At 45.5% G+C, this 27324-nt stretch overlaps 2 protein-coding genes across 8 annotated transcripts in view; one reads left to right on the forward strand and one right to left on the reverse strand.

Moving 5' to 3' along the window:
- On the forward strand, positions 1-25642 carry LOC109909037 (arf-GAP domain and FG repeat-containing protein 1). Of its 7 annotated transcripts, XM_020507916.2 has the most exons (14): positions 58-454; positions 11642-11735; positions 13497-13612; positions 14015-14177; positions 14559-14742; positions 17632-17742; positions 18492-18578; positions 21104-21293; positions 21595-21674; positions 21958-22059; positions 23101-23148; positions 24009-24161; positions 24270-24364; positions 24478-25474. In XM_020507916.2, the coding sequence occupies exons 1-14, from the start codon at positions 288-290 to the stop codon at positions 24535-24537; spliced, it is 1650 nt and encodes a 549-aa protein (XP_020363505.1). In that variant the 5' UTR covers positions 58-287; the 3' UTR covers positions 24538-25474. The 7 variants fall into 7 exon arrangements, 6 of the variants coding, with proteins under 6 accessions (XP_031651772.1, XP_020363505.1, XP_031651773.1 ...); XR_004203975.1 differs by lacking the exon at positions 23101-23148 and having other exon boundaries at positions 21958-22094; positions 24478-24745; XM_031795911.1 differs by lacking the exon at positions 18492-18578 and having other exon boundaries at positions 59-454; positions 24478-24745.
- The window catches only part of slc19a3a (solute carrier family 19 member 3a), a 14889-nt gene continuing 12714 nt past the window's right edge, over positions 25150-27324 (reverse strand). The window contains exons 4-5 of the mRNA XM_020507919.2: positions 26085-26226; positions 25150-25978 (exon numbers count right to left, since the gene is read on the reverse strand). Of these exons, the coding sequence (XP_020363508.2) occupies positions 25805-25978; positions 26085-26226 (316 nt within the window). The 3' untranslated portion in view covers positions 25150-25804. The remainder of the gene's footprint in view (positions 25979-26084; positions 26227-27324) is intronic.

A 27324-nucleotide genomic window follows, 5' to 3' on the forward strand; every position in this document is an offset into this window, starting at 1 on the left:
GAGAGGGGTGTTTCCTCTTGGTATCATGAAAAGGAAAGTGCCAGGAATTAGGCCACATGAAATGATAAGCGTCAATCCGTTGGGTGGCGCTGGTAAACCCATGGAAATCAGGAGCGTGCAGTGCGTGACTCTCCTCTCTTGACTACAACGCCTCCTGTTCAGCCGACAGTCACAGTAGCCACTCTTCCTTTCAGAGTAGGTACCCGTTTAGCAGCAAAAGCTTTTCCCGTTACCTGCAATTCCCCATCCTTCCCTGGTGTTGTGTCCTTCCCCTACCTGTCCCAGTCATGGCGGCGAGTGCGAAAAGAAAGCAGGAGGAGAAACACCTGAAGATGCTGAGAGAAATGACGAGTTTGCCTCCTAACAGAAAGTGCTTTGACTGCGATCAGCGCGGCCCAACCTATGCCAACATGACGGTGGGGTCTTTCGTCTGCACCTCCTGCTCTGGCATACTGTAAGTATAAATGTGATTGGATGAGTGACCTTTTCATTCTGCGTTGACAGGCCGCATTCAGGATGCTAACTACCTAGTTACTTGCTAGCTAACCGTTAGCTAAGTAGTTAGCTATAATCCATTCCTCCCTGTCTCTTTCCACTTCGAGCTTAAATTGTCTTGTGGGTTGGGTGTCTGCTGTGCTAGCTATAGCTAGCTAAATAACGTTTAGATATATTTCGTTAATCTGTCTTTATCTAGTACAAGAATATGATAGTTCGCTAAATAACCAGATACAGTTAGCATATTTTAGCCACCAGCGAGTTTAGTAGCCTAATACTAGCCACATACTGTAACGGCAATTTACCAGTACAGTAGTTAGCTACAGAAGCTAACGTTAGCTGGATCAAATCAATTAACGCGTGAATCAGTTTAGTTAGCTACTGTACCTAACTAAATTGTAAACTGCTACATGTGAAGGTATCTAGGCGAGAAGCCAGACTGAGATGGGTGTGTTAAGCGAGTTTGAGATGTGTGGACAAGATGAGTATCATTTTTAAAAACGTGTCACCTGCTGCAGTAGTTTTCACACTGCAACCTGGACTCAGGAGTAGATGTAACATAGTGAACGAAAATCCGGGAGACCTAATTAGTATATGTTCCATTTCGTATGCAGGGATTTACACTGACCTTTTTTACAAGGAGCACATGTGCGCCTAAAGTTGAAAAATGTAGACACACACACAGAAATGTAGGTAGCCAGGGAACCAAAACAGCAGAGAAGTTGAGCCTCATGCTTCAATGCTCTTAGTTGTTTTGTTATATATATATATATTTTATTTATTTATTTAACCTTTATTTAACTTGGCAAGTCAGTTAGGAACACATTCTTATTTACATTGACAGCCTAGGAACAGTGGGTAAACTGCCTTGTTCAGGGGCAGAACGACAGATTTTTACCTTGTCAGCTCGGGGATTCGATCTAGCAACATTTCAGTTACTGGCCGAACGTCCACTATGCGTTTTACTTCCTGTATCTAAGTCATATTGCTGAGTCTACTTAAATAAAAATTCCACCCGAAAACCATCCTTTGGTATTTGTTTCATTAGTCCATTGTTTATATAGTCCCACACAGACATACAGCTGGATGAGGCGTTTTGCATCATATGGGGCTAAATGTATCAATACTGGCTGTATTTCTGGATTTTGAAGGATATATATCTTGAAAACTTGATTGTGACATGCAAAACATTTAGGGACTATATCAACAATGGACGAGTGAAACAAATACCAAAGTATATTGTTTTGCTGGAGATTAACCTTCTATCTTATGTAACCATAACAAAGGTAACATATCATACTAATTTCAGTGTCCCAGATTTTTGTTTACTATGTTACGTCTATGAGCCAGCTAACTTTTCTCCTCGGGTGGCTAGCTAGAGTTTTTTTTTTTGCCCACCACACAGCTTTTTTTTGGTCGACCACCCAGCTAGCTATCAAGCCAGGCAAAGTTGACCATATTAAAACAAGTGTCATCTACCAAGCTATGCAGTTCATAGGGGCAACTCAATTGCAAAATGGCGTTTGACTATTTAACATTACAGTATTTCTGTGATGCAAGGTTGATGCTCTACCTCTGGCTTGTACGCTTGTGTAACCAAGCATCTGTATAGTTTGGGATTTGAGGATTAGTGGGACCGAAGCTGTGCTTTTCTCATTCCTACCCGCAACAAAATAATGCAATCTCAATTAAATGTCAAATATTGTTGAGGAAATTTATTTTAAAAGATATAACACCACACAGGCAGAAAATAAAACAAGATAATTTTCTAGATTTTTATGTGCCACTCGGCTACTTTATGTCAACCTGACCTTGTTTGTTCAGAATCTGCCAGCAATGCCTGGTGATTGAATGCATGGTAACGAATGACCTGTTACATATCTCAAACAGAGGGCGTCATTGGTAACGAGGTAAAAATCTGTCTTTCTGCCCCTGAGCAAGGCAGTTAACCCAGTGTTTCCCGGGCGCCGAAGACGTGGATGTTGATTAAGACAGCCCCCCGCACCTCTGATTCAGAGGGGTTGGGTTAAATGCAGAAGACATATTTCAGTTGAATGCATTCAGTTGTACAACTGACTGGGTATCCCCTTTCCCTTTAATAATTTGCTGCTTTGCAACTAGGTTGAAGAACATCAGGTGTCTTCAACAGCATCAAGCTTGTTTTCGCCATTGAAGGAATTCCTACAGACATTCAAATGAGATGAAAATGACCCCAGCCCTCCCTGGTTTGCTAGCCTATAATATTCTTTAGTAGATCTATATGATGTAGTTATGCTCATCTTTTCATTTTCACTTGAAGAACATCTTTCCTCTCGAGTCTTTGGGGGATTTCAGTTTTCACTCTTTCTTACAGTTAGGCCTGAAACCACCCATGTTGTGCTAGTCAGTACATTCAGCCATTTTTCACTATCAGTTTGTCTATGAGATTTGCTGTAGCCATTCCTCCCCCTCCCTCCCAGGCCCCCACTGTTTGCCGAGCCCTTTGTGGAGACACTTGTGTAACCTTGTTCAGAAAGAAACACAACCACATTGCCTGTTAATTCAATAAGTTGTTCATTGTAATGTCCTGGTTACTTCGTCAATGCTGCCCAGTGAGACGCCAGTCGCCGGGCTTAGCTTTCCTACCCTCAATGCCTCACTGAGGTCAACCTGTCATGGTCCATTAGAGGGTAGTGGTTAGCTTAATAAAGACAGAAAATGTGAAGTGTGTGTGTGTCCCTCCCTGACTCTCTTATTAAGTCCTCCATAGCTCCGTAAAGAGGTAGGGGAACTGAGACTGACTCGGCAGCTTCCCAGTCTGGTTTTAAGGTGCACCTGTCTCCGTGTTGGGTTTTCCCCGTCAGAATTGTTCTCCTGCACCACAACCCCTTTCTCTTATGACACACACTGGATTAGTTTTAAGTGTGTATTTGCATCATGAGGTCTAGCCTAAATGCTACTATCTGGGTGGGCAGTGTTTCTCATGTCTTAGTTTTGGCAGCTAAGGGGGAGGGGTGGGGGGGTGCACTTCAACTGTGAGAACACGGTGTGATAATCATTGCAGATGGACAGAGTTTGGCCCTTCTCTCTCATCTCTGTAATGGTTCTGCAGGGAGTCCACTGTGAATTTCCCTGTGGTGCTGTAGTATTAAACTTTGATGTGGGATAATGGAATTATTTTCTAAGCTCAGACACACAGGCTCCTCTGAAGAGGTTCACACTGTCTCTGACTGTGTAATGTGAAAAAAGAAGATGGTAGCCAAACTGTAAAGTGTATGCTACCTAGACTTTACCTAACAAACGTAGGCCTATAGGCTAGCCATATCAGATAGGTTATTCATATGTAGTCTAGATAGTGGTCGATACCTTGTTCCAATGTAATAACACAGTAGCTAGGTGGTCATCTTTAGTACTGGCGGGATTATATTTGGTTTCCCAGCAGAACAATGACCTCACTGACCTATCCTCCTTTCTGCTGATCAGGCGATCCATTTTACTTATGCGGTGAATCTTGAGTCTTGTGCAAATCTTTCTTGGCAGGACTGAGCGACTGCCATGTTGCTGAGCTAGAGAGACGTGTGGGACTCAGGGAAAAGGACTGCTTTGCTGTCTGCCTCTTGGTACTGTATGTATGCAGGAAGCCTGGTGTGATTCTAGTGTGGGGAAGTGGTGGCATGGCCCTTTGGCCCTGTTTCGCTACATCAGCAGCAAGCAGGGTAGTTAAACAGGAAGTGGAAAAATGCAGGAAGTTGCGAATTGACTTCAGCTCTCTCACTTTGGTTCCCAGAAAGGGTAGAGGAGGTTAGCACTGACTGAGAGACATCAAATGACTGTATGCGGGACAATTTCCCTGACCCAGAGAAGTATTTTTCTTGGGAAACACTTTCAGTGGGGAATCTGTGTTGAGGAAGCATTTTAGTCCAGCAGTAGGCTTATTCTGGGTCTAAGAAACTGCCCCATTGTGTTCTTTGAGACTCATTTGTGCTTGGCGACTTATACAGTCACAGACTAATCATAGTGTTACAAGCTCCTGGTTTAGGCCTATAATTTAAGGATGTGTGTGTTTGTATTTTTTATAGGAAAGCTCTTAGTGCTGCTGGCATGTCTGTCCTTCCCACACCCTGAAGAGGAATCTGAGGGAAATGTGACCAGTTTCACACCCATCCTCCTGAGCTCTGTCTCTTTATTGACCCCTTCCCTTCTACAGGAACCTACCTTAAAGACCCCCCTCACTATTTCAATGCCCATTCATGGGACTCTCTTTTACTTCTGTTGATCCTAATGCCTTTTGATTTGGTTTGAGATTAATAGTTGGTTTTTGGTCTTGTCTTCTCGTCATTGATTTGAGTCGTTAACTAGGCCAGTTAGTTAGGCTAACTCATTTGAGTCGTTAACTAGGCCAGTTAGTTAGGCTAACTCATTTGAGTCGTTAACTAGGCCAGTTAGTTAGGCTAACTCATTTGAGTCGTTAACTAGGCCAATTAATTAGGCTAACTGATTTGAGTCGTTAACTAGGTCAGTTAGTCTAACTCATTTGAGTAGTTAGCCAGTTAGCTAACTGCTTGCCTACTTGTCAGGGGTTCAGAGCCAGGGCACCCCCCCTCCCTTGCCTGTGGCTTGTTTAATGGGTGGGGTTGGAATCTACTGTGTAAACACATTCCATATGAAGGTGGAGAGGCTTTCCCCAGGAGGAACACAATGTTTGTTGTAGAGGTTTCCTTACAGTAGGAAGTTATTATAGTGACACATTGACCATAGTTCAGCGACCATAGTTCTTTTCTGACCATGTGACTTGACCAGGAAAACCTCAGACCTATTTGAATTTTCTGGTTAATTTGATTAGTAAAAACTCCAGAGCCCAACCATAGTTTATGGTGACCTGAATCAAGATGACGGACCCTTGTGTTCTTGTAAGCATTGAATGAATGCTGAACAGTGCTGACGGACACCATGTTATCATCTACAGGGTCATCTGTTGGCTTTGGCTTAGAAGTGTGTGTGTCTGAGTACTACAGAGGCGTTGGCTGGTGAGGATGCTGCATAGATGGCCTCTGCTGTGATATGGGTTCAGCGCTCTCTGTCCCTCTCGGTCTGTCACCCTCTGTCCCTCTCGGTCTGTCCCCCTCTGTCTCTGTCCCTCTGTCCCGCTCTGTTTGTCTCTGTCCCCCTCTGTCTGTCCCCCTCTGTCTGTCCCCCTCTGTCTGTCCATCTCTCGGTCTGTCCCCCTCTGTCTGTCCATCTCTCGGTCTGTCCCCCTCTGTCTGTCCATCTCTCGGTCTGTCCCCCTCTGTCTGTCCATCTCTCGGTCTGTCCCCCTCTGTCTGTCCATCTCTCGGTCTGTCCCCCTCTGTCTGTCCATCTCTCGGTCTGTCCCCCTCTGTCTGTCCATCTCTCGGTCTGTCCCCCTCTGTCTGTCCATCTCTCGGTCTGTCCCCCTCTGTCTGTCCATCTCTCGGTCTGTCCCCCTCTGTCTGTCCATCTCTCGGTCTGTCCCCCTCTGTCTGTCCATCTCTCGGTCTGTCCCCCTCTGTCTGTCCATCTCTCGGTCTGTCCCCCTCTGTCTGTCCATCTCTCGGTCTGTCCCCCTCTGTCTGTCCATCTCTCGGTCTGTCCCCCTCTGTCTGTCCATCTCTCGGTCTGTCCCCCTCTGTCTGTCCATCTCTCGGTCTGTCCCCCTCTGTCTGTCCATCTCTCGGTCTGTCCCCCTCTGTCTGTCCATCTCTCGGTCTGTCCCCCTCTGTCTGTCCATCTCTCGGTCTGTCCCCCTCTGTCTGTCCATCTCTCGGTCTGTCCCCCTCTGTCTGTCCATCTCTCGGTCTGTCCCCCTCTGTCTGTCCATCTCTCGGTCTGTCCCCCTCTGTCTGTCCATCTCTCGGTCTGTCCCCCTCTGTCTGTCCATCTCTCGGTCTGTCCCCCTGTCGGTCTGTCTCTCTCGGTCGGTCTGTCCCCCTCTGTCCATCTCTGTCTGTCTCTCATCCTGGAGGAGTCCGTATGCTAGGCGCTTCCCTGATGGGTGTTTCCGCTCTCTCTACACATACTGTGTGAGAGTGAGAGAATAGTGTCAACGTTTGACAATACCACTGGGTATGCAAATCAACTGGGTTTCACTGTAACCACGTACAAAGTGTCTGAATTGTTCAATTGCGGTGTGATGCCATCCTTTTTCAGAGCTGGAGGGGTTTGGAACTCTCTCCCAGTATCTGACCTACTTTCCTCCTCATGAGACTGTGAACTGATCCTTCATATGCCCCACACACACACACACACACACACACACACACACACACACACACACACACAGAGTCAAACGCTCACTTCGCCCTCATAGTTGGCTAACTGGCCGGTCTTAGCTAGAGAGAGAAGGTTGAAAAGTCAAATGTTCCCTGCACTTGTGACCACAACTGCGCTGTCGGGTGTGCTGTATTTTGTGCCAGCATGAACATGGTCGGAATGATGCTTCTGACAGGCTGAATAGAATGTATGTATTGGTCTGGGTCTCATTCATTAGTGCACTTCACACCGTAGCAAAATGCTTTGCAGCGGAAAACAAGCTTTTCTCAAGTTCAAACTCGTTCCTCCCCGTTTTGGTCTGTTATCTTTCGTTTGGTGTCTGGTATGTAACACAGGTTGACTGTAATCTCAGTGTGAGACCTTTATGTGTCAGTCATTCTATTTGTGACAAAGTGGATACACCCCAAAGCTCAATAGTAGATCTGAATATACAACTACCCCTGTAATTGGTCAGTAATTCAATTAACATTTTATTGGTCACATACTAGAGGTCGACCGATTATGGTATTTCAACCCCGATACCGATTATTGGAGGACCAAAAAAAGCCAATACCGATTTACAATATATATATATTTTTAATAATGACAATTACAACAATACTGAATGAACACTTATTTTAACTGAATATAATATATCAATTTAGCCTCAAATAAATAATGAAACATGTTCAATTTGGTTTAAATAATGCAAAAACAAAGTGTTGGAGAAGAAAGTAAAAGTGCAATATGTGCTATGTAAGAAAGCTAACGTTTAAGTTCCTTGCTCAAAACATGAGAACATATGAAAGCTGGTGGTTCCTTTTAACATGAGTCTTCAATATTCCCAGGTAAGAAGTTTTAGGTTGTAGGAATTATAGAACAATTTCTCTATACGATTTGTATTTCATATACCTTTGACTATTGGATGTTCTTATAGGCACTTTAGTATTGCCAGTGTAACAGTATAGCTTCCGTCCCTCTCCTCGCTCCTACCTGGGCTCGAACCAGGAACACATCGACAACAGCCACCCCCGAAGCAGCGTTACCCATGCAGAACAAGGGGAACAACCACTCCAAGTCTCAGAGCGAGTGACATTTGAAATGCTATTAGCGTGCACCCCGCTAACTAGCTAGCCATTTCACATCGGTTACACCAGCCTAATCTCGGGAGTTTGATAGTCATAAACAGCGCAATGCTTGAAGCATTGTGAAGAGCTGCTGGAAAAACGCACAAAAGTGCTGTTTGAATGAATGCTTACGAGCCTGCTGGTGCCTACCATCGCTCAGTCAGACTGCTATATCAAATCATAGAATTAATTATAACATAATAACACACAGAAATACGAGCCTTTGGTCATTAATATGGTTGAATCCGGAAACTATCATTTCGAAAACAAAACCTTTATTCTTTCAGTGAAATACAGAACCGTTCCGTATTTCATCTAACGGGTGGCAACCCTAAGTCTAAATGTTTCTGTTACATTGCACAACCTTCAATGTTATGTCATAATTATGTACAATTCTGGCAAATTAATTACGGCCTTTTGTTAGGAATAAATGGACTTCACACAGTTCGCAATGAGCCAGGCGGCCCAAACTGCTTGCACGGAACGCAAGAGAAGTGACACAATTTCCCTAGTTATAAGAAATTCATGTTAGCAGGCATTATTAACTAAATATGCAGGTTAAAAAATATATACTTGTGTATTGATTTTAAAGAAAGGCATTGATGTTTATGGTTAGGTACATTGGTGCAACGACAGTGCTTTTTTCGCAAATGCGCTTGTTAAATCATCACCTGTTTGTCGAAGTAGGCTGTGATTCAATGAGAAATTAACAGGCACCGCATCGATTATATGCAACGCAGGACACACTAGTTAAACTAGTAATATCATCAACCACGTGTAGTTAACTAGTGATTATGATTGAATGATTGTTTTTATAAGTTAAGTTTAATGCTAGCTAGTAACTTACCTTGGCTTCTTGCTGCCCTCACGTAACAGGTAGTCAGCCTGCCACGCAGGCTCCTCGTGGAGTGCAATGTAAGGCAGGTGGTCAGAGCGTTGGACTACTTACCGGAAGGTTGCAAAAATGAATCCCCGAGCTGACAAGGTAAAGAAATCTATCGTTCTGCCCCTGAACAAGTCCGTTAACCCACCGTTCCTAGGCCATCATTGAAAATAAGAATGTGTTCTTTTTTTATTTTTTTATTTTATTTTACCTTTATTTAACCAGGTAGGCAAGTTGAGAACAAGTTCTCATTTACATTTGCGACCTGGTCAAGATAAAGCAAAGCAGTTCGACAGATACAACGACACAGAGTTACACATGGAGTAAAACAAACATACATTCAATAATACAGTAGAAACAAGTCTATATACAATGTGAGCAAATGAGGTGAGAAGGGAGGTAAAGGCAAAAAAGGCCATGGTGGCAAAGTAAATACAATATAGCAAGTAAAACACTGGAATGGTAGTTTTGCAATGGAAGAATGTGCAAAGTAGAAATAAAAAATAATGGGGTGCAAAGGAGCAAAATAAGTAAATAAATTCAAATTAAATACAGTTGGGAAAGAGGTAGTTGTTTGGGCTAAATTATAGGTGGGCTATGTACAGGTGCAGTAATCTGTGAGCTGCTTCCAGTGTTTCCAGTTTCAGAGATTTTTGTAGTTCGTTCCCGTCATTGGCAGCAGAGAACTGGAAGGAGAGGCGGCCAAAGAAAGAATTGGTTTTGGGGGTGACTAGAGAGATATACCTGCTGGAGCGTGTGCTACAGGTGGGAGATGCTATGGTGACCAGCGAGCTGAGATAAGGGGGGACTTTACCTAGCAGGGTCTTGTAGATGACATGGAGCCAGTGGGTTTGGTGACGAGTATGAAGCGAGGGCCAGCCAACGAGAGCGTACAGGTCGCAATGGTGGGTAGTATATGGGGATTTGGTGATAAAACGGATTGCACTGTGATAGACTGCATCCAATTTGTTGAGTAGGGTATTGGAGGCTATTTTGTAAATGACATCGCCAAAGTCGAGGATTGGTAGGATGGTCAGTTTTACAAGGGTATGTTTGGCAGCATGAATGAAGGATGCTTTGTTGTGAAATAGGAAGCCAATTCTAGATTTAACTTTGGATTGGAGATGTTTGATATGGGTCTGGAAGGAGAGTTTACAGTCTAACCAGACACCTAAGTATTTGTAGTTGTCCACGTATTCTAAGTCAGAGCCGTCCAGAGTAGTGATGTTGGACAGGCGGGTAGGTGCAGGTAGCGATCGGTTGAAGAGCATGCATTTAGTTTTACTTGTATTTAAGAGCAATTGGAGGCCACGGAAGGAGAGTTGTATGGCATTGAAGCTTGCCTGGAGGGTTGTTAACACAGTGTCCAAAGAAGGGCCGGAAGTATACAGAATGGTGTCGTCTGCGTAGAGGTGGATCAGGGACTCACCAGCAGCAAGAGCGACCTCATTGATGTATACAGAGAAGAGAGTCGGTCCAAGAATTGAACCCTGTGGCACCCCCATAGAGACTGCCAGAGGTCCGGACAGCAGACCCTCCGATTTGACACACCGAACTCTATCAGAGAAGTAGTTGGTGAACCAGGCGAGGCAATCATTTGAGATGATCTTAACTGACTTGCCTAGTTAAATAAAGGTGAAAAAAAAAAAAAAATTCTGCAAATTGGTGTCCAAAAATACAGATTGTTATAAAAACTTGAAATCGGCCCTAATTAATCGGTCGACCTCTATCACATACACATGGTTAGTAGATGTTCATGCGAGTGTAGCGATAATTTAACCCCATACACAGGCCGTGTACCAAATGACACCCTATTCCCAGTCTAGTGTCACTACTTTTGACCAGGGAACTCTGAGTGCCGCTCCAGTCAGTCAGTTGAGTGAGTAGTGCTGTATAGAACTGAAGATGGAAGGTGATGGATGGGTGATCCATAGGTATACAATGAGCTGCTCTACCATTTGGGTGGCACTCATCCCTAATTTCAACAGAGGGCTAAAGGCAAGAGCAGTGAATAATTGAAGAACAGCCCTAGTCTAGTCTTACACAGCGTTGCTCCCTCCCTCCCATGTTCTCTAGAGCTTTTAGAGCTCTTGGGTCTCCATGGAGACTGTTTAGGCAAAGTGTGTGTGTGCGAGGACCACCATTCGCAGATTCCTTTTTACATCATATCTTGGCTGTCAAATTTAGTCCATTTTAGCAGTGAATGTAAACAGGCCTATTATTATAAACAATTTGCATTGTGAAAGTAATGTCAAATTGTGTATTATACCATTAATAATCCCAACTGTCTTTTATAATATATATATATATATATATATTACAAAAATTGCGGACCACCTGCAGTACCCCGGACCACAGGTTGAAAACTAGTGGTCTAGAGCAAATGTTAACGAGACAGATCTTACTAACAAGTGCTGAGGCTCAGGTGTCCCGAGTGACACAGGGTACAGTTTCACCTGTTCCTCAGACACCTGTTCCTTAGGATTGAGCTCAGTGAGCTAACACGGTCTTGTGTGTCGTGACGGCAACCTGGGTTTCAGTACCCGTGTTAGGCTATACAAGGGAAAAATTGCGCTCTCTCTCTCTCTCCCCCTCTCTAGTGATGTCTCTGTTGTCCCAGATTCTGCAGTCATAAGCCCAGCAGAACTCAGCACGTTCCTAATTAATCGCGCCAGTCTGAGGAGCTGTCAGTACAGGGATCTGAATCTTCTGATCCTATCTAATGGGAGCTCTTAATCTGTGATGCTTTACAATTAAATGAACCCCCTTCCTGCTTTCTCTCCCCTCCTCTCCCTCCCCTCTCCCATCTTCCTGTTCTTTCATTACTCCTCCCCTTTCCCATCTTCCTCCCTATTTCTTCTCTTCTCTCCCCCTCTCCTGTCCTCAGGCGAGGGCTGAACCCACCCCACAGAGTGAAGTCCATCTCCATGACGACCTTCACGCAACAGGAAATCGAGTTTCTCCAGAAACACGGCAATGAGGTAGGGTCAAACATTGTGACCGGGCCCCACAGACCTCCCAGGACTGTTGTCAACATGGCTGATGTCTGCCTGGGTTGTATTCACTAGGAGCCAAAGGGAAGCAAACAGGCCAAAATGAAATGCTAGTTTTTGTTGTCCAGCTCTTCCAGTTCTTAGCACCCCGATTGAGACTAGAATGCAGAAACACATAGGTTTATAATGATAAAGAAGTGTTTTTCAAGCCTGGTCCCAGATCTGTTTATGCTCTCTTGCTGACTTCTATGCTCATTGTGATGGCCAGGCACACAAACAGATCTGGGACCCGGCTAGTAGCCTATGTTTCTATTCAACTTCCATTGTCCTCCAAGCTAGGCCACCATTCGGATGTCCACCTCTTTTTGTTTGATAAAAAAAATATAAAAAAATAACCTGTATTTGACTTGGCAAGTCAGTTCTTATTTACAATGACGGCCAAACCCGGACGATGCTGGGCCAATTGTGCGCCGCCCTATGGGACTCTCAATCATGGTCTGATGTGATACAGCCTGGATTTGAATCAGGGACTGTAGTGATGCCTCTTGCACTGAGATGCAGTGCCTTAGACCACTGCGCCACTCGGGAGCTCTTAATCTGTCTGAGGGCTGGCTGGCTGACTCCTTGTCATCAATGCCCTGAGACTTACTTTAACCCCAGATCATGGAAATCCATACGTTGTGTTCCAGAATCCTATATGGCCGGCCTCACCCTTTCCCCCTTTTGGTTTTGGGTGACATTCCACAGATATTTCCCCTAATCCTATAAAGTGTGATTTGTGTGTTCTCTGAGAATAGCGTGGTGGCCTGCCGACCGGGTGGCCACGGCACAACAGACACAGAGCAGCTCTTTCAGGAGATGGTGCTCTGATGCTCACTCATGCATTCCATGTGTCTGGTTATTTATTTAGTTGTCCCTGACACACACACACACACATACACACACACTTTAATCTGCCAAGGATTCTGAATTGGAGTAATGCTCTTCTGCTAGATGATGTGGTAGTGGTACAGAATTGAGCTTGTGCTTGTCCTTGTTGCTGTTCTGCAGGCTATGTATGTCAGGTGCTTTATGTAGAAGAATATTCTAGGCCTATTGGAAACATCGACACAAGCCTTGGAGGACATGCATTATCTTCAGCCTTGACTTTCCTGTTTGCTGTTGTCTGTCCTCTTTTTATAAATGGTGTCTCTCTCGGGGTGTCTCGGCCTCTCTCTTGGTCTCAGTTTGTCTCTCTCCTCTTCTCCTCTCGCTCAGGCTCGGTTTGTCTCTCGCCTCTCCTCCTGCATCTCCTTCTGCCTCTCCTCCTGTCCGTCTGTCTCTCTGTTTCAGTATGTATTCGGTTGTTTGTCTGCATCTAATTGTAAAATGCTAGATATCCATGTATACTGTAACCTCTCTTATCCCTTGGCAAGTTGTCTGTAGATCGCTCCATTTCCGGGCTCCCAAGAGACCCTGGAATGACCCTGAATGTGCTACATTCTGCTGCAGCTGTCTTGGCCTGGAGGTGTTGAAGGGTTTTCTCTCTCTCTTTCACGTTTGTCTTTTTCCTCTGTAAAGGTGATGAACCACATCTTCTGATTTGCATGTGACTTTTATTCGCCTTTCATTTTTCACCAAACATGTTTTTCTGCTCTCTCTGTCCGTTCTCTCTCTCTCTGCCCCCCCCCCCTCTCTCTCTCTCTGTCTGTCCCCTCTCTCTCTCTCTCTCTCTCTGTCCGTCCCCTCTCTCTCGTCTGTCTTCTCTAGTCATGCAAACAGATATGGCTGGGGCTTTATGACGACAGAACTACCTCCATACCAGACTTCAGGGAACCCCAGAAAGTCAAGGAGTTCCTTCAGGAGAAATACGAGAAGAAGAGATGGTGAGAGGCTGCTGTAGTCCATAGAGCTCTGGTCAGAAGGAGCAGCAAGGCACTTTGCAGCAGTAACAACCCAGATGTATTTGGTGGATGATGTCTGGGTCACTATGCATTAGTTGAATCCAAAAGGAAAGTCTAATATTTACACACAACCGTCATACCAGTCAGCATAGCGGGACAAGGAAGCAAGGAAGAGGGTGGCGGAACGACGGTATGCGTTGCTATGATGATATCAGTAAACAAACAGTGCAAATCAACATCCGGTAGGAAACGCGATGGCAAAAGTCCTGTTTACCGTGGCGGCTGGCGGCATTTACCGGCATGCTATCATTGAAAACTTGTCCATTTCAATTAAAGCCTGTGTTGCTGTGTAACCAATTGAACATGGTTGTTGTTGTGATTTAGGTTTGTTCCCCCGGAGCAGGCCAAAGTGGTGGCTTCTGTCCACGCCTCCATCTCCGGCTCGTCAGCCAGCAGCACCAGCAGCACCCCCGAGGTCCGACCCCTCAAAACATTGCTGGGGGAGTCGGCCCCCACCTTGCACCTCAACAAGCACACGCCCAGTCAAGTAAGACACACTGGTTACTCAGCTGGCTGATAACAGGCCATACAACGTTTTTCCTGACCTGAAGTAGGGCCCAGGGAGTTTTTCCTGGAAAGATGTGTTCAGGAAACCCTCCTGGCTCTAGTAGGCAAAACATCATATTTTTTTGAGTTGCTTTCGACAAGATGGCCTGTGTGAAGTGCGGATATCCAGGTGAACTATTTCTGCATGGTTGAAGTGTCCGTCTCTCTGTGAGTTAACTGGGTCATATTTAGCACGAAATGGAGTGAAACGGGGAGGTTTCATCCAAACTTCTGTCCAATAAGAAACGCCCATTTTTGATTTCTGTTGCAAAGCGTTTTGCTACGGCATGCCCCAATGAACACAGCCCTGTTGTCTCTCTAGTCTCCGGTGGGGAGCCGTGTGGCCCAGGCCCTCCAGCTGAGCCAGCAGCAGCAGTTCCACGACAAGAAGTTTGACCTCCTCAGCGACCTGGGAGGAGACATCTTCGCCGCGCCGCCCCACTCTCAGACTGCAGCAGGCTCGGCGGCCAACTTTGCCAACTTTGCACATTTCAACAGTCAGCCAGGTAAGGAGGAGGAGTGGCACGAGCTGCACCGGTCCCCGGAGCCGTCACTACACCTTGTGTTAGAAAAACCCTTGGCACAGTGGTTACATCTACTGCTTAGTGCTTAGACTCCATTGGTCAATGATACGTATACTCAATGATAGTTATGGAATTAGAACGAGGTCAATTTCCTGAAGAGTATTTGGGTGTTTTGCTTCAGCAAAAGTCTGTTTTATGGTAGTGGAAGAAACTTTAGAGGCATTTCGATTTCCTTCATTTCAAGAGTATGGACCTTCACATTTTCTTACCACACTTTGTTTTTCATCTTACGATACAAATATACACATAAGAATGACAACTTGCACACAAACAACGACGTCATCTCCTCTGCCCAGACCCGCATGTTCACACCCCCCTCCCTAGTGCCTGCATTATGGTTTGCCACATGGCCTTAAATTGTACCAATCTGTTTTTCTCGGTTGCCCAGGCTATTTCAATAATAAATCATTTGATTTTTACATTGTTAATGATGGCGATTGGTTGATTTCCAAGTTTTTGGATACGTTTTTAACCCCCTCGTTGTCCATCACACTGATCTATGTAAAGCATCGCCAGATACTAGAGTTCTCATAGGGCTATGGGCGGTCAGTCTCCTTGGTTACTGAGGCCAACGTAAAGCTGTTTGCTCAGAGGATAACGTTTTCTCGTCCTCCAAGAGCCATAAAGTTCTACCTTTGTGCAGAGAGGCTGCACCAAGGTCAGCCCACACGAGGCTGAAAGACACACGCACGCCCTCTAAAAACACATCACAATTTGGTACTTGAAATATGATTCCTTTTTTTAAAATAGAAAATGGACGATAACCTACACACTTATCACACGTTCTATACCTGTCAACCCTTTCCTATCCTATTTTCTACTACTTAAACAAAATAAATCAGTCACAGGAAGCCCATCTCTGCAGCCCACTCCCAACACCCCCAGAATGGCTTCCAGATTCCCCATCTCTGCAGCCCACTCCCAACACCCCCAGAATGGCTTCCAGATTCCCCATCTCTGCAGCCCACTCTCAACACCCCCAGAATGGCTTCCAGTTTCCCCATCTCTGCAGCCCACTCCCAACACCCCCAGAATGGCTTCCAGTTTCCCCATCTCTGCAGCCCACTCCCAACACCCCCAGAATGGCTTCCAGTTTCCCCATCTCTGCAGCCCACTCCCAACACCCCCAGAATGGCTTCCAGTTTCCCCATCTCTGCAGCCCACTCCCAACACTCCCAGAATGGCTTCCAGTTTCCCCATCTCTGCAGCCCACTCCCAACACCCACAGAATGGCTTCCAGTTTCCCCATCTCTGCAGCCCACTCCCAACACCCACAGAATGGCTTCCAGTTTCCCCATCTCTGCAGCCCACTCCCAACACCCACAGAATGGCTTCCAGTTTCCCCATCTCTGCAGCCCACTCCCAACACCCCCAGAATGGCTTCCAGTTTCCCCATCTCTGCAGCCCACTCCCAACACCCCCAGAATGGCTTCCAGTTTCCCCATCTCTGCAGCCCACTCCCAACACCCCCAGAATGGCTTCCAGTTTCCCCATCTCTGCAGCCCACTCCCAACACCCCCAGAATGGCTTCCAGTTTCCCCATCTCTGCAGCCCACTCCCAACACCCCCAGAATGGCTTCCAGTTTCCCCATCTCTGCAGCCCACTCCCAACACCCACAGAATGGCTTCCAGTTTCCCCATCTCTGCAGCCCACTCCCAACACCCCCAGAATGGCTTCCAGTTTCCCCATGTTCTTGTAGAACAGATGTTTCTCCTGCTCAGGCAGGTGCTGGTTGTGGTAGCAGAAGCTGGCCATGTTAAGGGACTGGAACGTACAAAAACTCAAAACGCCAGATCTATGAGTCACTCGGGAGGACCTGGCCTAAAGTAACAATAAAAACCAATTCCATTTATCTACATGGAATTTGAGAAATACTCCATAATAAGCCAAATGGAAAGACAGAAATTAACCAAATCATGGTAAGAATACAGTATTTGATGCTTACAATTGATGGAATTTGAAGTTCTCGCAGGAAGATGCGTCTCTGTGCCGTCCATGGTATGAACTGGTGAAATTACTGGGTGTTGAAGTTAATTTGTGAACCATTTATAATCTTCGATAGCAGAGCCAAGTCAGACATCTAGTCTTGAGGTGGTTGTCGAGTTCCAAGTCAACATTGGTGCCTGTTAACATTCGACATTCTACTGAAGTTGCTCTTCTCGACTGTGATATCACATTGAAATGTAATTGAATTCTCATGAATAGAATGACCATGGCAAGGAAATAAAATGGGGTTTCAAATGAACACTGTTACACTTACCAACCAAACATTATACATTCAAACATCTATAGAGATCCAATTAAATTATTCGTTCTACCAACTCTGCTTTGGTTGATTTATTATTTGTATTATTCAGAATTGTCATGACGATGAGTGTGTAGAATCAATGGATGTACTGTGTGCTTCATTTAAAATATGTTTTACATTGAACCAGAACAGTGGCAGACACACACACTAGAAGGGAACATGAGCTTCGGTCAGAGCAGTGCTCTATAGGAGAATGTGAACCTATCATCATCACATCCATTTTTGGATGGTCATTGTCATCTGGTGCCAGTCTGTCATTAGCCATCTAGTTTAGTTCCATATCTCTGTGTCATTTCTGTCATTTTCTGTCCAAATGGCACACTATTCCCTATTTAGTGCACTACTTTTGACCAAAGCACTGGTCAAAATTAGTGCCCTAAAGCAATAGAGTGCCATTTGGGTTGCTGCCTGTGTCATGTGACCATTAGTCGTCTCATTCATTGAGTCCTGTTTTGTTTGTCTTTTTTGATTTTATGTGTCTGACCCTGGTACAAACCTCCAGCTGCTCAGAACGCAAACGCAGACTTTGCTAACTTTGATGCGTTTGGGAGCGCGGGTCCATCGGGTGCTTTCCCCTCGGCACCCCAAGCCCCCTTCCAGACCTCACATACAGGTAGAGCATGCTCCATTCACCTCTCATGGCCAGTCTCTATCTCACACACGCTCACATTTTCACACAGGTCACTGTTAGGCACTCTTCCTCCTTTCCCAGAGGCTCTGTCTTTCTGTCTCTGTGTTACACACTCGCATCAGTTCACTCCTACTTGTCATGTGTTTGTGTCCATTTTGTCTGTGTTGTAGTTAGCATTAATGACAACAATTTACTCTCATTGGCTCTATTTGCTAGCTGGCTGCTCAAGGCACACACACTTACTCACTGGCTCCCAAGGGAATTAGTTTCGAATGTACCACACCGCCCTCTGCCGGACACTGTCTGCAGATGACATCTATGCAGTGGTGGATGGGAAAGCACTGCTCTCTGGGTGCATCGCAGCACTCTACAGTGGCATCCTCTCCTTGTCTCCTTTCCATCATCCACACTGATCTGAAAGAATCTGTTTGCACCTATCCTATATGTTTTCAGATCTGTGCAGATGAGGAGACAAGGAGAGGAAACCACTTTAGACTATGGAGATGCACCACTTTCTCTCAAAAGCTCCTCCTTCTCTCATTCACACTGACCACCACACTGCTTGGCTTCTGCTTTCACACCGACTCCATTCTCTCTGTTATGATTTGGTTTTGCTTTTGGGTGACGTTCACACTTTTCCCCCCTTTTTGGTTTATATTTCTTTCTCATTTTTTTTTTCACCCTGTCTCTCTGGTACTCACCCCCCACCCCCATCCTGTTTTGGCTGCCAGCGTTCACGCCCCTCTCATCCAGCCGCAGTGTGGGTGAGTTTGCCACCGCTGGCACTGCTCTACCTCACCCGGGTGCAGGTGCTCACAGTAAGTTCTCTCCCTCTCACTGGGCTCAGCCTCTAGCGAACACCTTTCTCCCCACTCTGTCTGTCTGGTAGGCTCTAGGGGTTTTCCCATATCAATGCTTATGGTTGTTCCTATTGATGCGTGTGTGCCTGTCTGTGGATGTGTGTGTTGTATGCTGTTCGTTGTTTGCTGACCTGTTCATATCCAGAAGTACAGGGCCATTGGTGCAAAATAACATGATATCATGCAGTCTAAACTGCAGCCAACAGTGTAGGAAAGAAAAGAAGGGCAACTTTTACCTCGGGCTCTGGAACTCTTATCCTGCAGAAAATCCTCTTAATGATTTGAGATTATTAATAAAAAATCGAAAGATTTCTCCACCTGTGTATTGTACTAAGATCTTGTAACAGTGTAGGTGGTTCAGTAATTCACTGTAGGTGTGTTCATTTGTTAAGACAGGAGAGTAGACAGTATTTCTCATTCCCATAGCAACAGTCAGGTTCCTCCCTCAAACCACTCCCCGTGAAGTGATGATGCTTCGACTCTCACGCTGTTTCCTCAGACCGTGACCTAACCTCGACTCTCCCGCGGTTTCCTCAGACCGTGACCTAACCTCGACTCTCCCGCGGTTTCCTCAGACCGTGACCTAACCTCGACTCTCCCGCTGTTTCCTCAGACCGTGACCTAACCTCGACTCTCCCGCGGTTTCCTCAGACCGTGACCTAACCTCGACTCTCCCGCTGTTTCCTCAGACCGTGACCTAACCTCGACTCTCCCGCTGTTTCCTCAGACCGTGACCTAACCTCGACTCTCCCCGCTGTTTCCTCAGACCGTGACCTAACCTCGACTCTCCCGCTGTTTCCTCAGACCGTGACCTAACCTCGGTCTCTGTGCTGAACTAACCTTCCGTGTGAGACGATTGCTAAGAAAGACACCAATCTTCCTACAAACACACTTGAAGCCACTGTGTGGCTCTTGTGACAGTCAGACTAAGGCGCATGACTGCCGTTGGGCTCATTTCAAGTCTGCCACCGTTGACCCCATTTAGATCTGACTGTTATACTACTCAACAGTATAATGCAGATCCTCTCCATTGATTTCAGGTCAGATGAAGCACGGCGCTGTTGGAAATTACAGATGACACTGCTGTGCTCTGTAGATGCTGCCTGCCTCCTGTAGCACACAGTGTTCAATCCATCCTCACAGATTTATGCTGCACAGTCAGGAACACACACAGCCACCCCCAGGCCCCTCGTGACTCCTTTCTGTCATCTCTCTCTCGCAGGTAGCACGGCCTCGGGGGCCTAGTTAACGCTAGCAAGTTAGCGCTAGATATTTAGCTAATTTTGACCACTTCCCCAAATCCTGTAGTGCCAACTGGATGCTTCACTTCCTCCTCCCAGAGCCAGAGTAACGCCTCCTCTGCAGGAACGCCCAATGGGCCGGTAGACCGAGACACTACTAGCGTCCCCGCCGATAGATACGCAGCTCTGGCTGACCTGCATACCATCTTTAGCTCTGACAAAGACGCAAGGTTAACCTGTCCCACTCTGTTTGGCAGACTTCAAGATGCGTCGAGAAGAGTGAGATGGCTATCGGGTTGGGGACGATGAGCTCATGCATGGTGTAGAATAGATAAAGTCCGGGTCCCATCCTTTCTGAACGAGCAGGGTCCGTGGGTCCTCATTTAAAGGTTGCGTCATACCACAGCACAGCTTGCGGGGTGCTGCGGAATGGTATGGCACGTTGGGGTTGCATGATGTCATAGTATTTTACTGTCAGCCATTGTTGCCTTTTAATGCTAGTTTGACCAACAGAGGGCATCTTTTTGACGTTTGTTGGCGCTTGCTCACTTTTCAAAATAATATTAGAGAGATCCATACAGGCCAGACATTTTGATTGCTTTACCTTATTCCAAGGTTTTTAACTTAGTTTTGCCAAACAACACAATGTTTTACAGATAGTCTCCCTTTTCAGAATATGTTTTATCCAGAATAATCACATCCTTTCTATTGTATTCTCTTATATTCCATCATATTCATATTGTAAAGGCCTGGGGAATATAAGCATGTGATGTCTGCTAAATGAACAAGTTAATTTCATTGACATGGCGCCTCCATAGCCTCAGCTACTATAGCACAGATAAATACATCTTAAAACACTCTATTCTGTTCTTTTGAAATAAATTGTCTTAGTAGCATGTTTTTTTTATGACCCTAAACAAAATATGAATATATTTATTTGTGATTGTGGATGTTACATAGATTTATTAGACTGGCGGGTATTGGTAGGCTACTCATTGAGTCCCGGCTATTCTACTGTTAATATGCATACGGTGAAGCAGACTTTCGTGGTGCTTTTGAAGATGAAAGGCTCAGTCAGTTATATGTATCTCAATGTCGGTCTACTGGTAGAGGAGCAGGGTCAGGTCTCGTTTGTGTGGGCGTGATGTGTTGTTGCCCTCGCTGCCGTGTGTAGGAGACGGATGGAGCTTCTACAGTGCCCCCCTGGCCTCCTGTGTTGTGAACCGGTCTGTGTGTTTTCAGGAGGTAGTGTCCCGAGCGGGGTTCCGGGCTCTCTCCCCCCGGGGGCGTCGGCAGGACTGCGTCACCCCCAGAGTCAGCTGACGGGTACGTCGGCGGCAGACCGCTACGCCGCGCTGGCCGAGCTGGACAACGTGTTCGGCTCGTCGGCCCCCGCCACCAGCGTCTACAACACCGTTAGCACTTCACAAGGGTACGAGAACACGCCATCCGAGGAATTCACCCTCTTTCCATTACCCTCTAGTCTATGCCTTGGTCTTTCTGTCTGTCTCATATTGACATCTTTGTAAATATATAAATCAACTTTCTTGTTATCAACAAGTAGGTCTGCCTTTCAAAATGACACTCAGCCATCTCACCTCAAATCGCACCCTGTTCTCTAAAAGTGCACTACTTTTAGTACTACTGCTAGGGCATAATAGGCTGTCACTTGGGATACAGCCTCTGTCATGCTGAGTCCATGGGGTCACTCTAACGCCGTTGTTGTTTCCCAGGGGGATGTTTGGCCCTGTGACAGGAGTCTCGTCAGCCCAGGCACAGCAATGCATGTCCAGCATGCCCCAGGGTTTTGGAGGTGAGTGACATCACTCCATGTGTGTGTTTCCATCCCTGCCCTTTCCCCCTCAGTGTGCGCTTCACTAGTTCACTCGCCTCTTGGGTTTAAAAACCACTGGGTAGGTGTGAGCATGAGAGTTTTCTTCATATTTCACTCACTCTCTTGCGTGAATGAGTGCACACTTCGGGGAGAATTGGGTGGATTAGAATGGGACCGCAACACATTTCTCCAGATTTGTAGACACTTAGCTACTCAGAGAGGAACTAATAGGAGTTGGATGTCTCCTCTTCCCTTCTGCCAGGTCTGTCAACAAACCCTTTTGCTGCTGCAGCCGTTGCCCCGGCGACAGCCACCACCAACCCCTTCCAGAGCAACGGCAGAGCAGCGGCCGTGGCGGCAGCAGGTGGGGACACGCCACGGAAGTCTTGCATACCCAATGTACTTGAAACTAAAGCCATAGGCTGTGTCTGAAATCATTTTTCTTACTATTTACAAAAAAAATGTTATACTATGTACTAACTATACTACACACTGTTTAGATGGAACATACTGTTCACAAAAAATGTATGCAGTAAGCAACGGACTAGACACGCATACTGAGAAGGCGTCATGTAATGCGCAATTGGGTTCCTTGCCATTTTTACATTACGTCTGATCACGTGGTAGTCTGAAAAGACAATTCTCTTCCTCAATATCATGCAGCGAATTCGTTCTAGACGAAAAGCCGAAGTGAGTGTGACGTCTTGGAATTGAACGCTTTCAAAATGTTCTAAATATCACATCCTCGAAAACATCTTATTTTGCTCAACGCACTATTCAGAACGCAAGTACGGGTATACGGACGTGGCCACTGAGTTCGATAAGAGGGCGCACCCAAAGCCTCATGGGCAGCCCCATTGCAAAGATACTAGATGAGCTCTGACGTACATCTCTATGACTAAAGCGGTTAGTGGCCGTTTTGAGGTCGTGCAGAACAGCCATGCTGAAATCTCCCAAATGAACTGAGGCAGGTGATCATGTAAAAGCTTCTCTACGTCGCATAATTCAAGGAATAGCCTAGTAACCAACCGAAATCTCAAGTCCCTATTCTTGGATTACTTTTACAGAGGATGACTGTGACCTCCTGAAACCCTGTGAGAGGACTCGTGGTCACGAGTCATCAGAGGTCATAATGAGGTTACGAACCAGATGTCTTCACTTCGCTCAGCTAATTGTATTCATCTCGAAGTCGATTGCCGGTGGCTCGGCTGCTACAAGACGGCGGCCTTATTCACTAACAATTGTCTGTAGCTAAATGAGGATCTAGTCCAAGTAGTAACAGTCTTGCATAGAGTAAATCAAAGAGACACTGATTGGTGACTGAGTGTTTCTGTAAAGAGAGTGTGAAGGTGTATCAGCGCAAATGATAATGGCTCTGTCTGATTGCTCTCGTGATGCTGGACAGGCCTGTTTGGGGGTCTGCATGGGCAGGGTTACCCTCCAGCCCACTTTGGTAGGTCCCCTCCTCTTCCAGCTCACTCCTTTTCTCCTTCCTTCCCCTCCTCTCTGCCTCCCTGTGTCTTGACTCTGGCAGTGCTTCCTAGAGCTCTCCAGAGCGTCCTGTGACTGTCTCGCCGACTGTGCATGTGTTGTGTGCCCTGACCCCAATGCTGCTTCTACTGTATCTGTGAGTGTGGGGGTCCTGATGCCTCAGCTGCCCTCACCAATCCCCCCCTCTGCCCTCACTGATGCTCCCAGACTGTAGTGATGTGGCATCGCTGATTACCCCATCTTGCCCCTTGCTGGCCTAGAGAAATAGCCTAACTAACAGTCGTAGCTTTTCAGACTATAGCTGTTGGCGGTATGTATGTCCTCCAGCTGAGCTCTGAGGTTGTAAACTGGTGTTGGAAGGACATCAAACTGCCAGATAACCATTTAAGAGTATCCTTTAACTGCACAACCATCTTGACTGTAAGCTTCTTATTGTTTCTCACCCTCCTGGATTCTGTACACTGCCTTTGCTAAGAGTGCTTATACCCTGAGTGCTTAGTACTGTAGCTGTGTGCTAGATGCTGTCTAATTTAATTCGGATTATGTTATGGATAGAGCTAGTCTCTGTAGGTGTTTTGTTGTTGCTGTGTTTGTTTCTCTGTGTTAAGTGTAAAGGTGTTTTTAGTTCAGGTTGTGTGCCGATGTTAACCTGGTGTCAGGTGTGATTATAGCTTGACGAGGTAGGTAGGGGTGTGTGTGTGCGTGCAGATGTTTTGTGGTCTGCGTTAGCACTTAGCAGTGATCTTGTATAGCGTGAGCTCTGTGTAACTGATGTGATATTGTGTAGATTGAGTGTCCTCTCCTCTCCCGCCTATCTTGCAGCCACGTTTGGCACAGGGTCCATGAGCATGCCAGCCGGATTCAGGACCGCTGCTACCTACAACCTCCCCACCAGCTTCAGTGGGACCTTCCAACCTCCTTTCCCTGGCCAGGCCCCCTTCCCCCAGCCTCCGGCCTATCCCCAGCAACCCAACGGTGTGTGTGTGGGTGTTTGCATGGGTGCATGTTTGCTTTGCATGAATTTGTGTAGTGTACCCTTTTAATTTAAACCTTGATTATTCAACTCTTTCTCTGGTCCACCAGGAGTGGGGTTTTCAGCCTATGGACAGGCCAAGGCTGTGGTAACCCCCTTTGGACAGGCGATGGCCGCACCCGGGGTCTCTAGTAACCCCTTCTTGGTGAGTGGGACCATCAGGTGGTTTTCAACCAAATGTCCAGACTTGATAGTTTTACTAGTGGTGATTTAATGGCTCCCCTTCCCTCTCTGTGTCTCTCTCTCTCGTCCTTCCAGGCGGGCGCCCCTTCAGGACACTACCCCTCAGGAAGCTCTTCAACAAATCCTTTCTTATAGCGCTGCTCCACCTGAACTCCACCACTAGGGTGTTGTCAACTGGCGTGCTCCGCTCTCACCTCTTGCACTGTTTTGTTTTACAAGACTCTTTAAAAAGACAAACACTGTTTCTAAAACTGGTATTTTGTTTTAAGAACAATGATAACAACAAAGTGACGTAACTGACACCGTCCATGGCAACAAAAATCACAACAACGTAAAGGTGTGTGGAGGGAGGGGTTGTTAGGGGCGGCAGGAAGCCTAGCGGTTAAGAGCGTTGGGGCAGTAACCGAAATGTTGCTGAATCGGTGGAAAATCTGTCGATGTGCCCTTGAGCAAGGCACTTAACCCTAGTTGCTCCTCCTGTAAGTTGCTCTGGGTAAGAGTGTATGTAAATGTGTTAAAGGGACAGGGTCTCATCCTCTATCTAACCTGTGAACTGGCCCGGACTCAGCTGAGGCATATGTATATTCAAACTGGCTGATACTAAGTTATTGCAAAATATTCCCATTCATTACACTGGAATTTTGTAAATATTTTTTTCTTAGTGGAAATTAGCTCTGTGCATATCCGTATTTGTACATTTAACACAAGTTTAAGGGCAGAAATGTTATTTGGAAAAGCTGAGAAGACTGCTTTGAGTTGCTTTATTTGTAAAGAGGAACCAAAAGGGGTTTGTGCAGCGTGATATCGGTAGGACTATTTTTACAGAGAAAAAGAGAACATACATTTCATCATTTATTACAGAAGAGGGGGAGGAGTCTCTCCTCTTCTGTGATTGGCCCCAAGGGCAGAGGCTCCACCTGGAAGGGAATTGGCTCTCACCTATGCTCTGACCTGTCCAGGTGGTTTACCACAATATAGACTGAAGACCACTGACTTTGGGTGTTAAAGAGATTTAAGTTAATGTGTTTGTGTGTATATATATATATATTAAAATGAATTTTAACTAAAAAAGAATGACCAAACCATGCCTTTTAAATTGCTGCACTGTACATCTCCATTTAAATATTTGATCTATATATATATGTCACTATGAAGATGTTGCAGTCTGAATGTGGAGATCTTGCTCAGGAGTATGGCTGCTGGAATAAACCATAGACTGTGTAAAAAAATATCAAACAAACAGACTGGAATGTCATTGGTGTCTAATTCAGTAGGGCACCATGTACCAAAATGTTTTGTAACAGAAAACAAAAATGTGCTTTATTTTTGACACATTCAGGTAGAAACTCTCCATTTCAAAACGTTTTCTCCCATTCTGTGCCTACCAAACACGGCCCAGTGGTCAGTTTCTTCTGCTCAGTCTTTGTTCAGGGCAAGTGTCACTGTCTTTCAGACTTGGAGGCTGCTCTGCAGTGGTGGAGTCTCTGTGGCTTTGCCGCACTCTCATTATCGTGTACACACCTCTCAGAAAGAAAATGACAGCGATGGCTGAGAAGTAGCTTCCATAAATGATGAACTGCAAGAAAGAGTGGAGAGAGGTATGTTTTTTCTCCCCTTATTCTTCAGTTGTAGGGCTAGCAAGCAGGTATTTTTGTCCTGTGACACTTGAACTGTTAACTCACCTGTGGGATGATGCCCAAGCCCAGCCCCCTGCCATCCACCACAACAGATGTGATGATAGTCTGAAGGACCAAAGCCCCAAAGTTGTTTGCTCCAAAGATCAGTGCATACCTCTCCATAGAGAGATCAGTAGCAATTTGGAACCTGGGAGGAAAGAGGGCACATGTTTTTTTCTCTACCAAATATTTAAGGTTAATTGTTTTACATTTCAGATCTAAAAAGGTTTCCACGTCCCAGGCCATTTTGTTTTTTAAAGATCCAGCTATATACCACAATCTAAAATGAATAGAATAAATAGATATGGAACATTAGTCTCTACTCCACATTTTGCAGCCAGGTAGTTGTTCAGAGATTCTGGTTTGACAGAGGTATGTCTATAGATATCATTTTGACCTTTGCTTAATTCCCTCATAATTCCACCACCTTCACGCATGGTGAAACAATGAATCGTGTCGAGCAACCTGTCTGTTCTGAGAAATGTAATTTTTTCCCCCAATACAAATAAACCATTCTCCATGCACTGTAATTTTACAAATTGATAAGCTCTAGGTAAATGACTGAGTTGTTGAGATAAGGGGATTGTAAATATATTTTGCCCTCTGATTGCTGGAGACAAATGTGAAACCAGTCATATGCCAGAACTGGGATATCAATTTTCCCACTGATGCTTATGAAATGCTGGTATTATAACCTGCAGGGATGCAATTTGGAGACTCAAACTATCGGCATCTGTAGACATGCGCATATGACAGTATAGTGCCAAACCTACCAAGTTGATTTATGATTTCTAGAATGTTTGAATTATACGCCCTGACTTTTCACTGTATTTTTTTTACAATTTGTATTGTGTTAAATATTTGCCACAATCGGTAGCCACCGTCAGTTATACCAATACATTTATAACTCCCTTTAGTGTTAGTTTCTTTACATTTTACATTTCATTCCATTGTTAATTTACCATTCATCTGTCACATTTGTGTGGTTGTCCCTGAGGTTCGCTAGTAATAGTGGACCATATTAGGCTAACGTATTACAATTGGCAATGTAGCCTATTTGAATCATTATGGGACGCAGACCACATGTAGCCGTTTAAACCTGGTGCATGGTTCACAACGACTGGACCCTTTGTCATCACAGTTCCATGATTATTGGGGATTATTAAGGATACAAGATCAGAGTATTATTTATTTACCAATTGGTGCTGAAAAGGAGACCAATACGAGTGTATTTACAAGGCTTTCT

The sequence above is a fragment of the Oncorhynchus kisutch genome, linkage group LG18 (genome assembly GCF_002021735.2).
Source record: "Oncorhynchus kisutch isolate 150728-3 linkage group LG18, Okis_V2, whole genome shotgun sequence".
Classification (NCBI taxonomy): Eukaryota; Metazoa; Chordata; class Actinopteri; order Salmoniformes; family Salmonidae; genus Oncorhynchus; species Oncorhynchus kisutch.

Bases quoted from the DNA above. Each gene is read 5' to 3' on its own strand.
- LOC109909037 (XM_020507916.2), top strand. From the start codon at position 288: ATGGCGGCGAGTGCGAAAAGAAAGCAGGAGGAGAAACACCTGAAGATG. The intron at 11,736-13,496 runs GTAGGGTCAAAC...TGTCTTCTCTAG, and splicing joins TCCAGAAACACGGCAATGAG to TCATGCAAACAGATATGGCT. The intron at 24,162-24,269 runs GTGTGTGTGTGG...CTGGTCCACCAG, and splicing joins CTATCCCCAGCAACCCAACG to GAGTGGGGTTTTCAGCCTAT.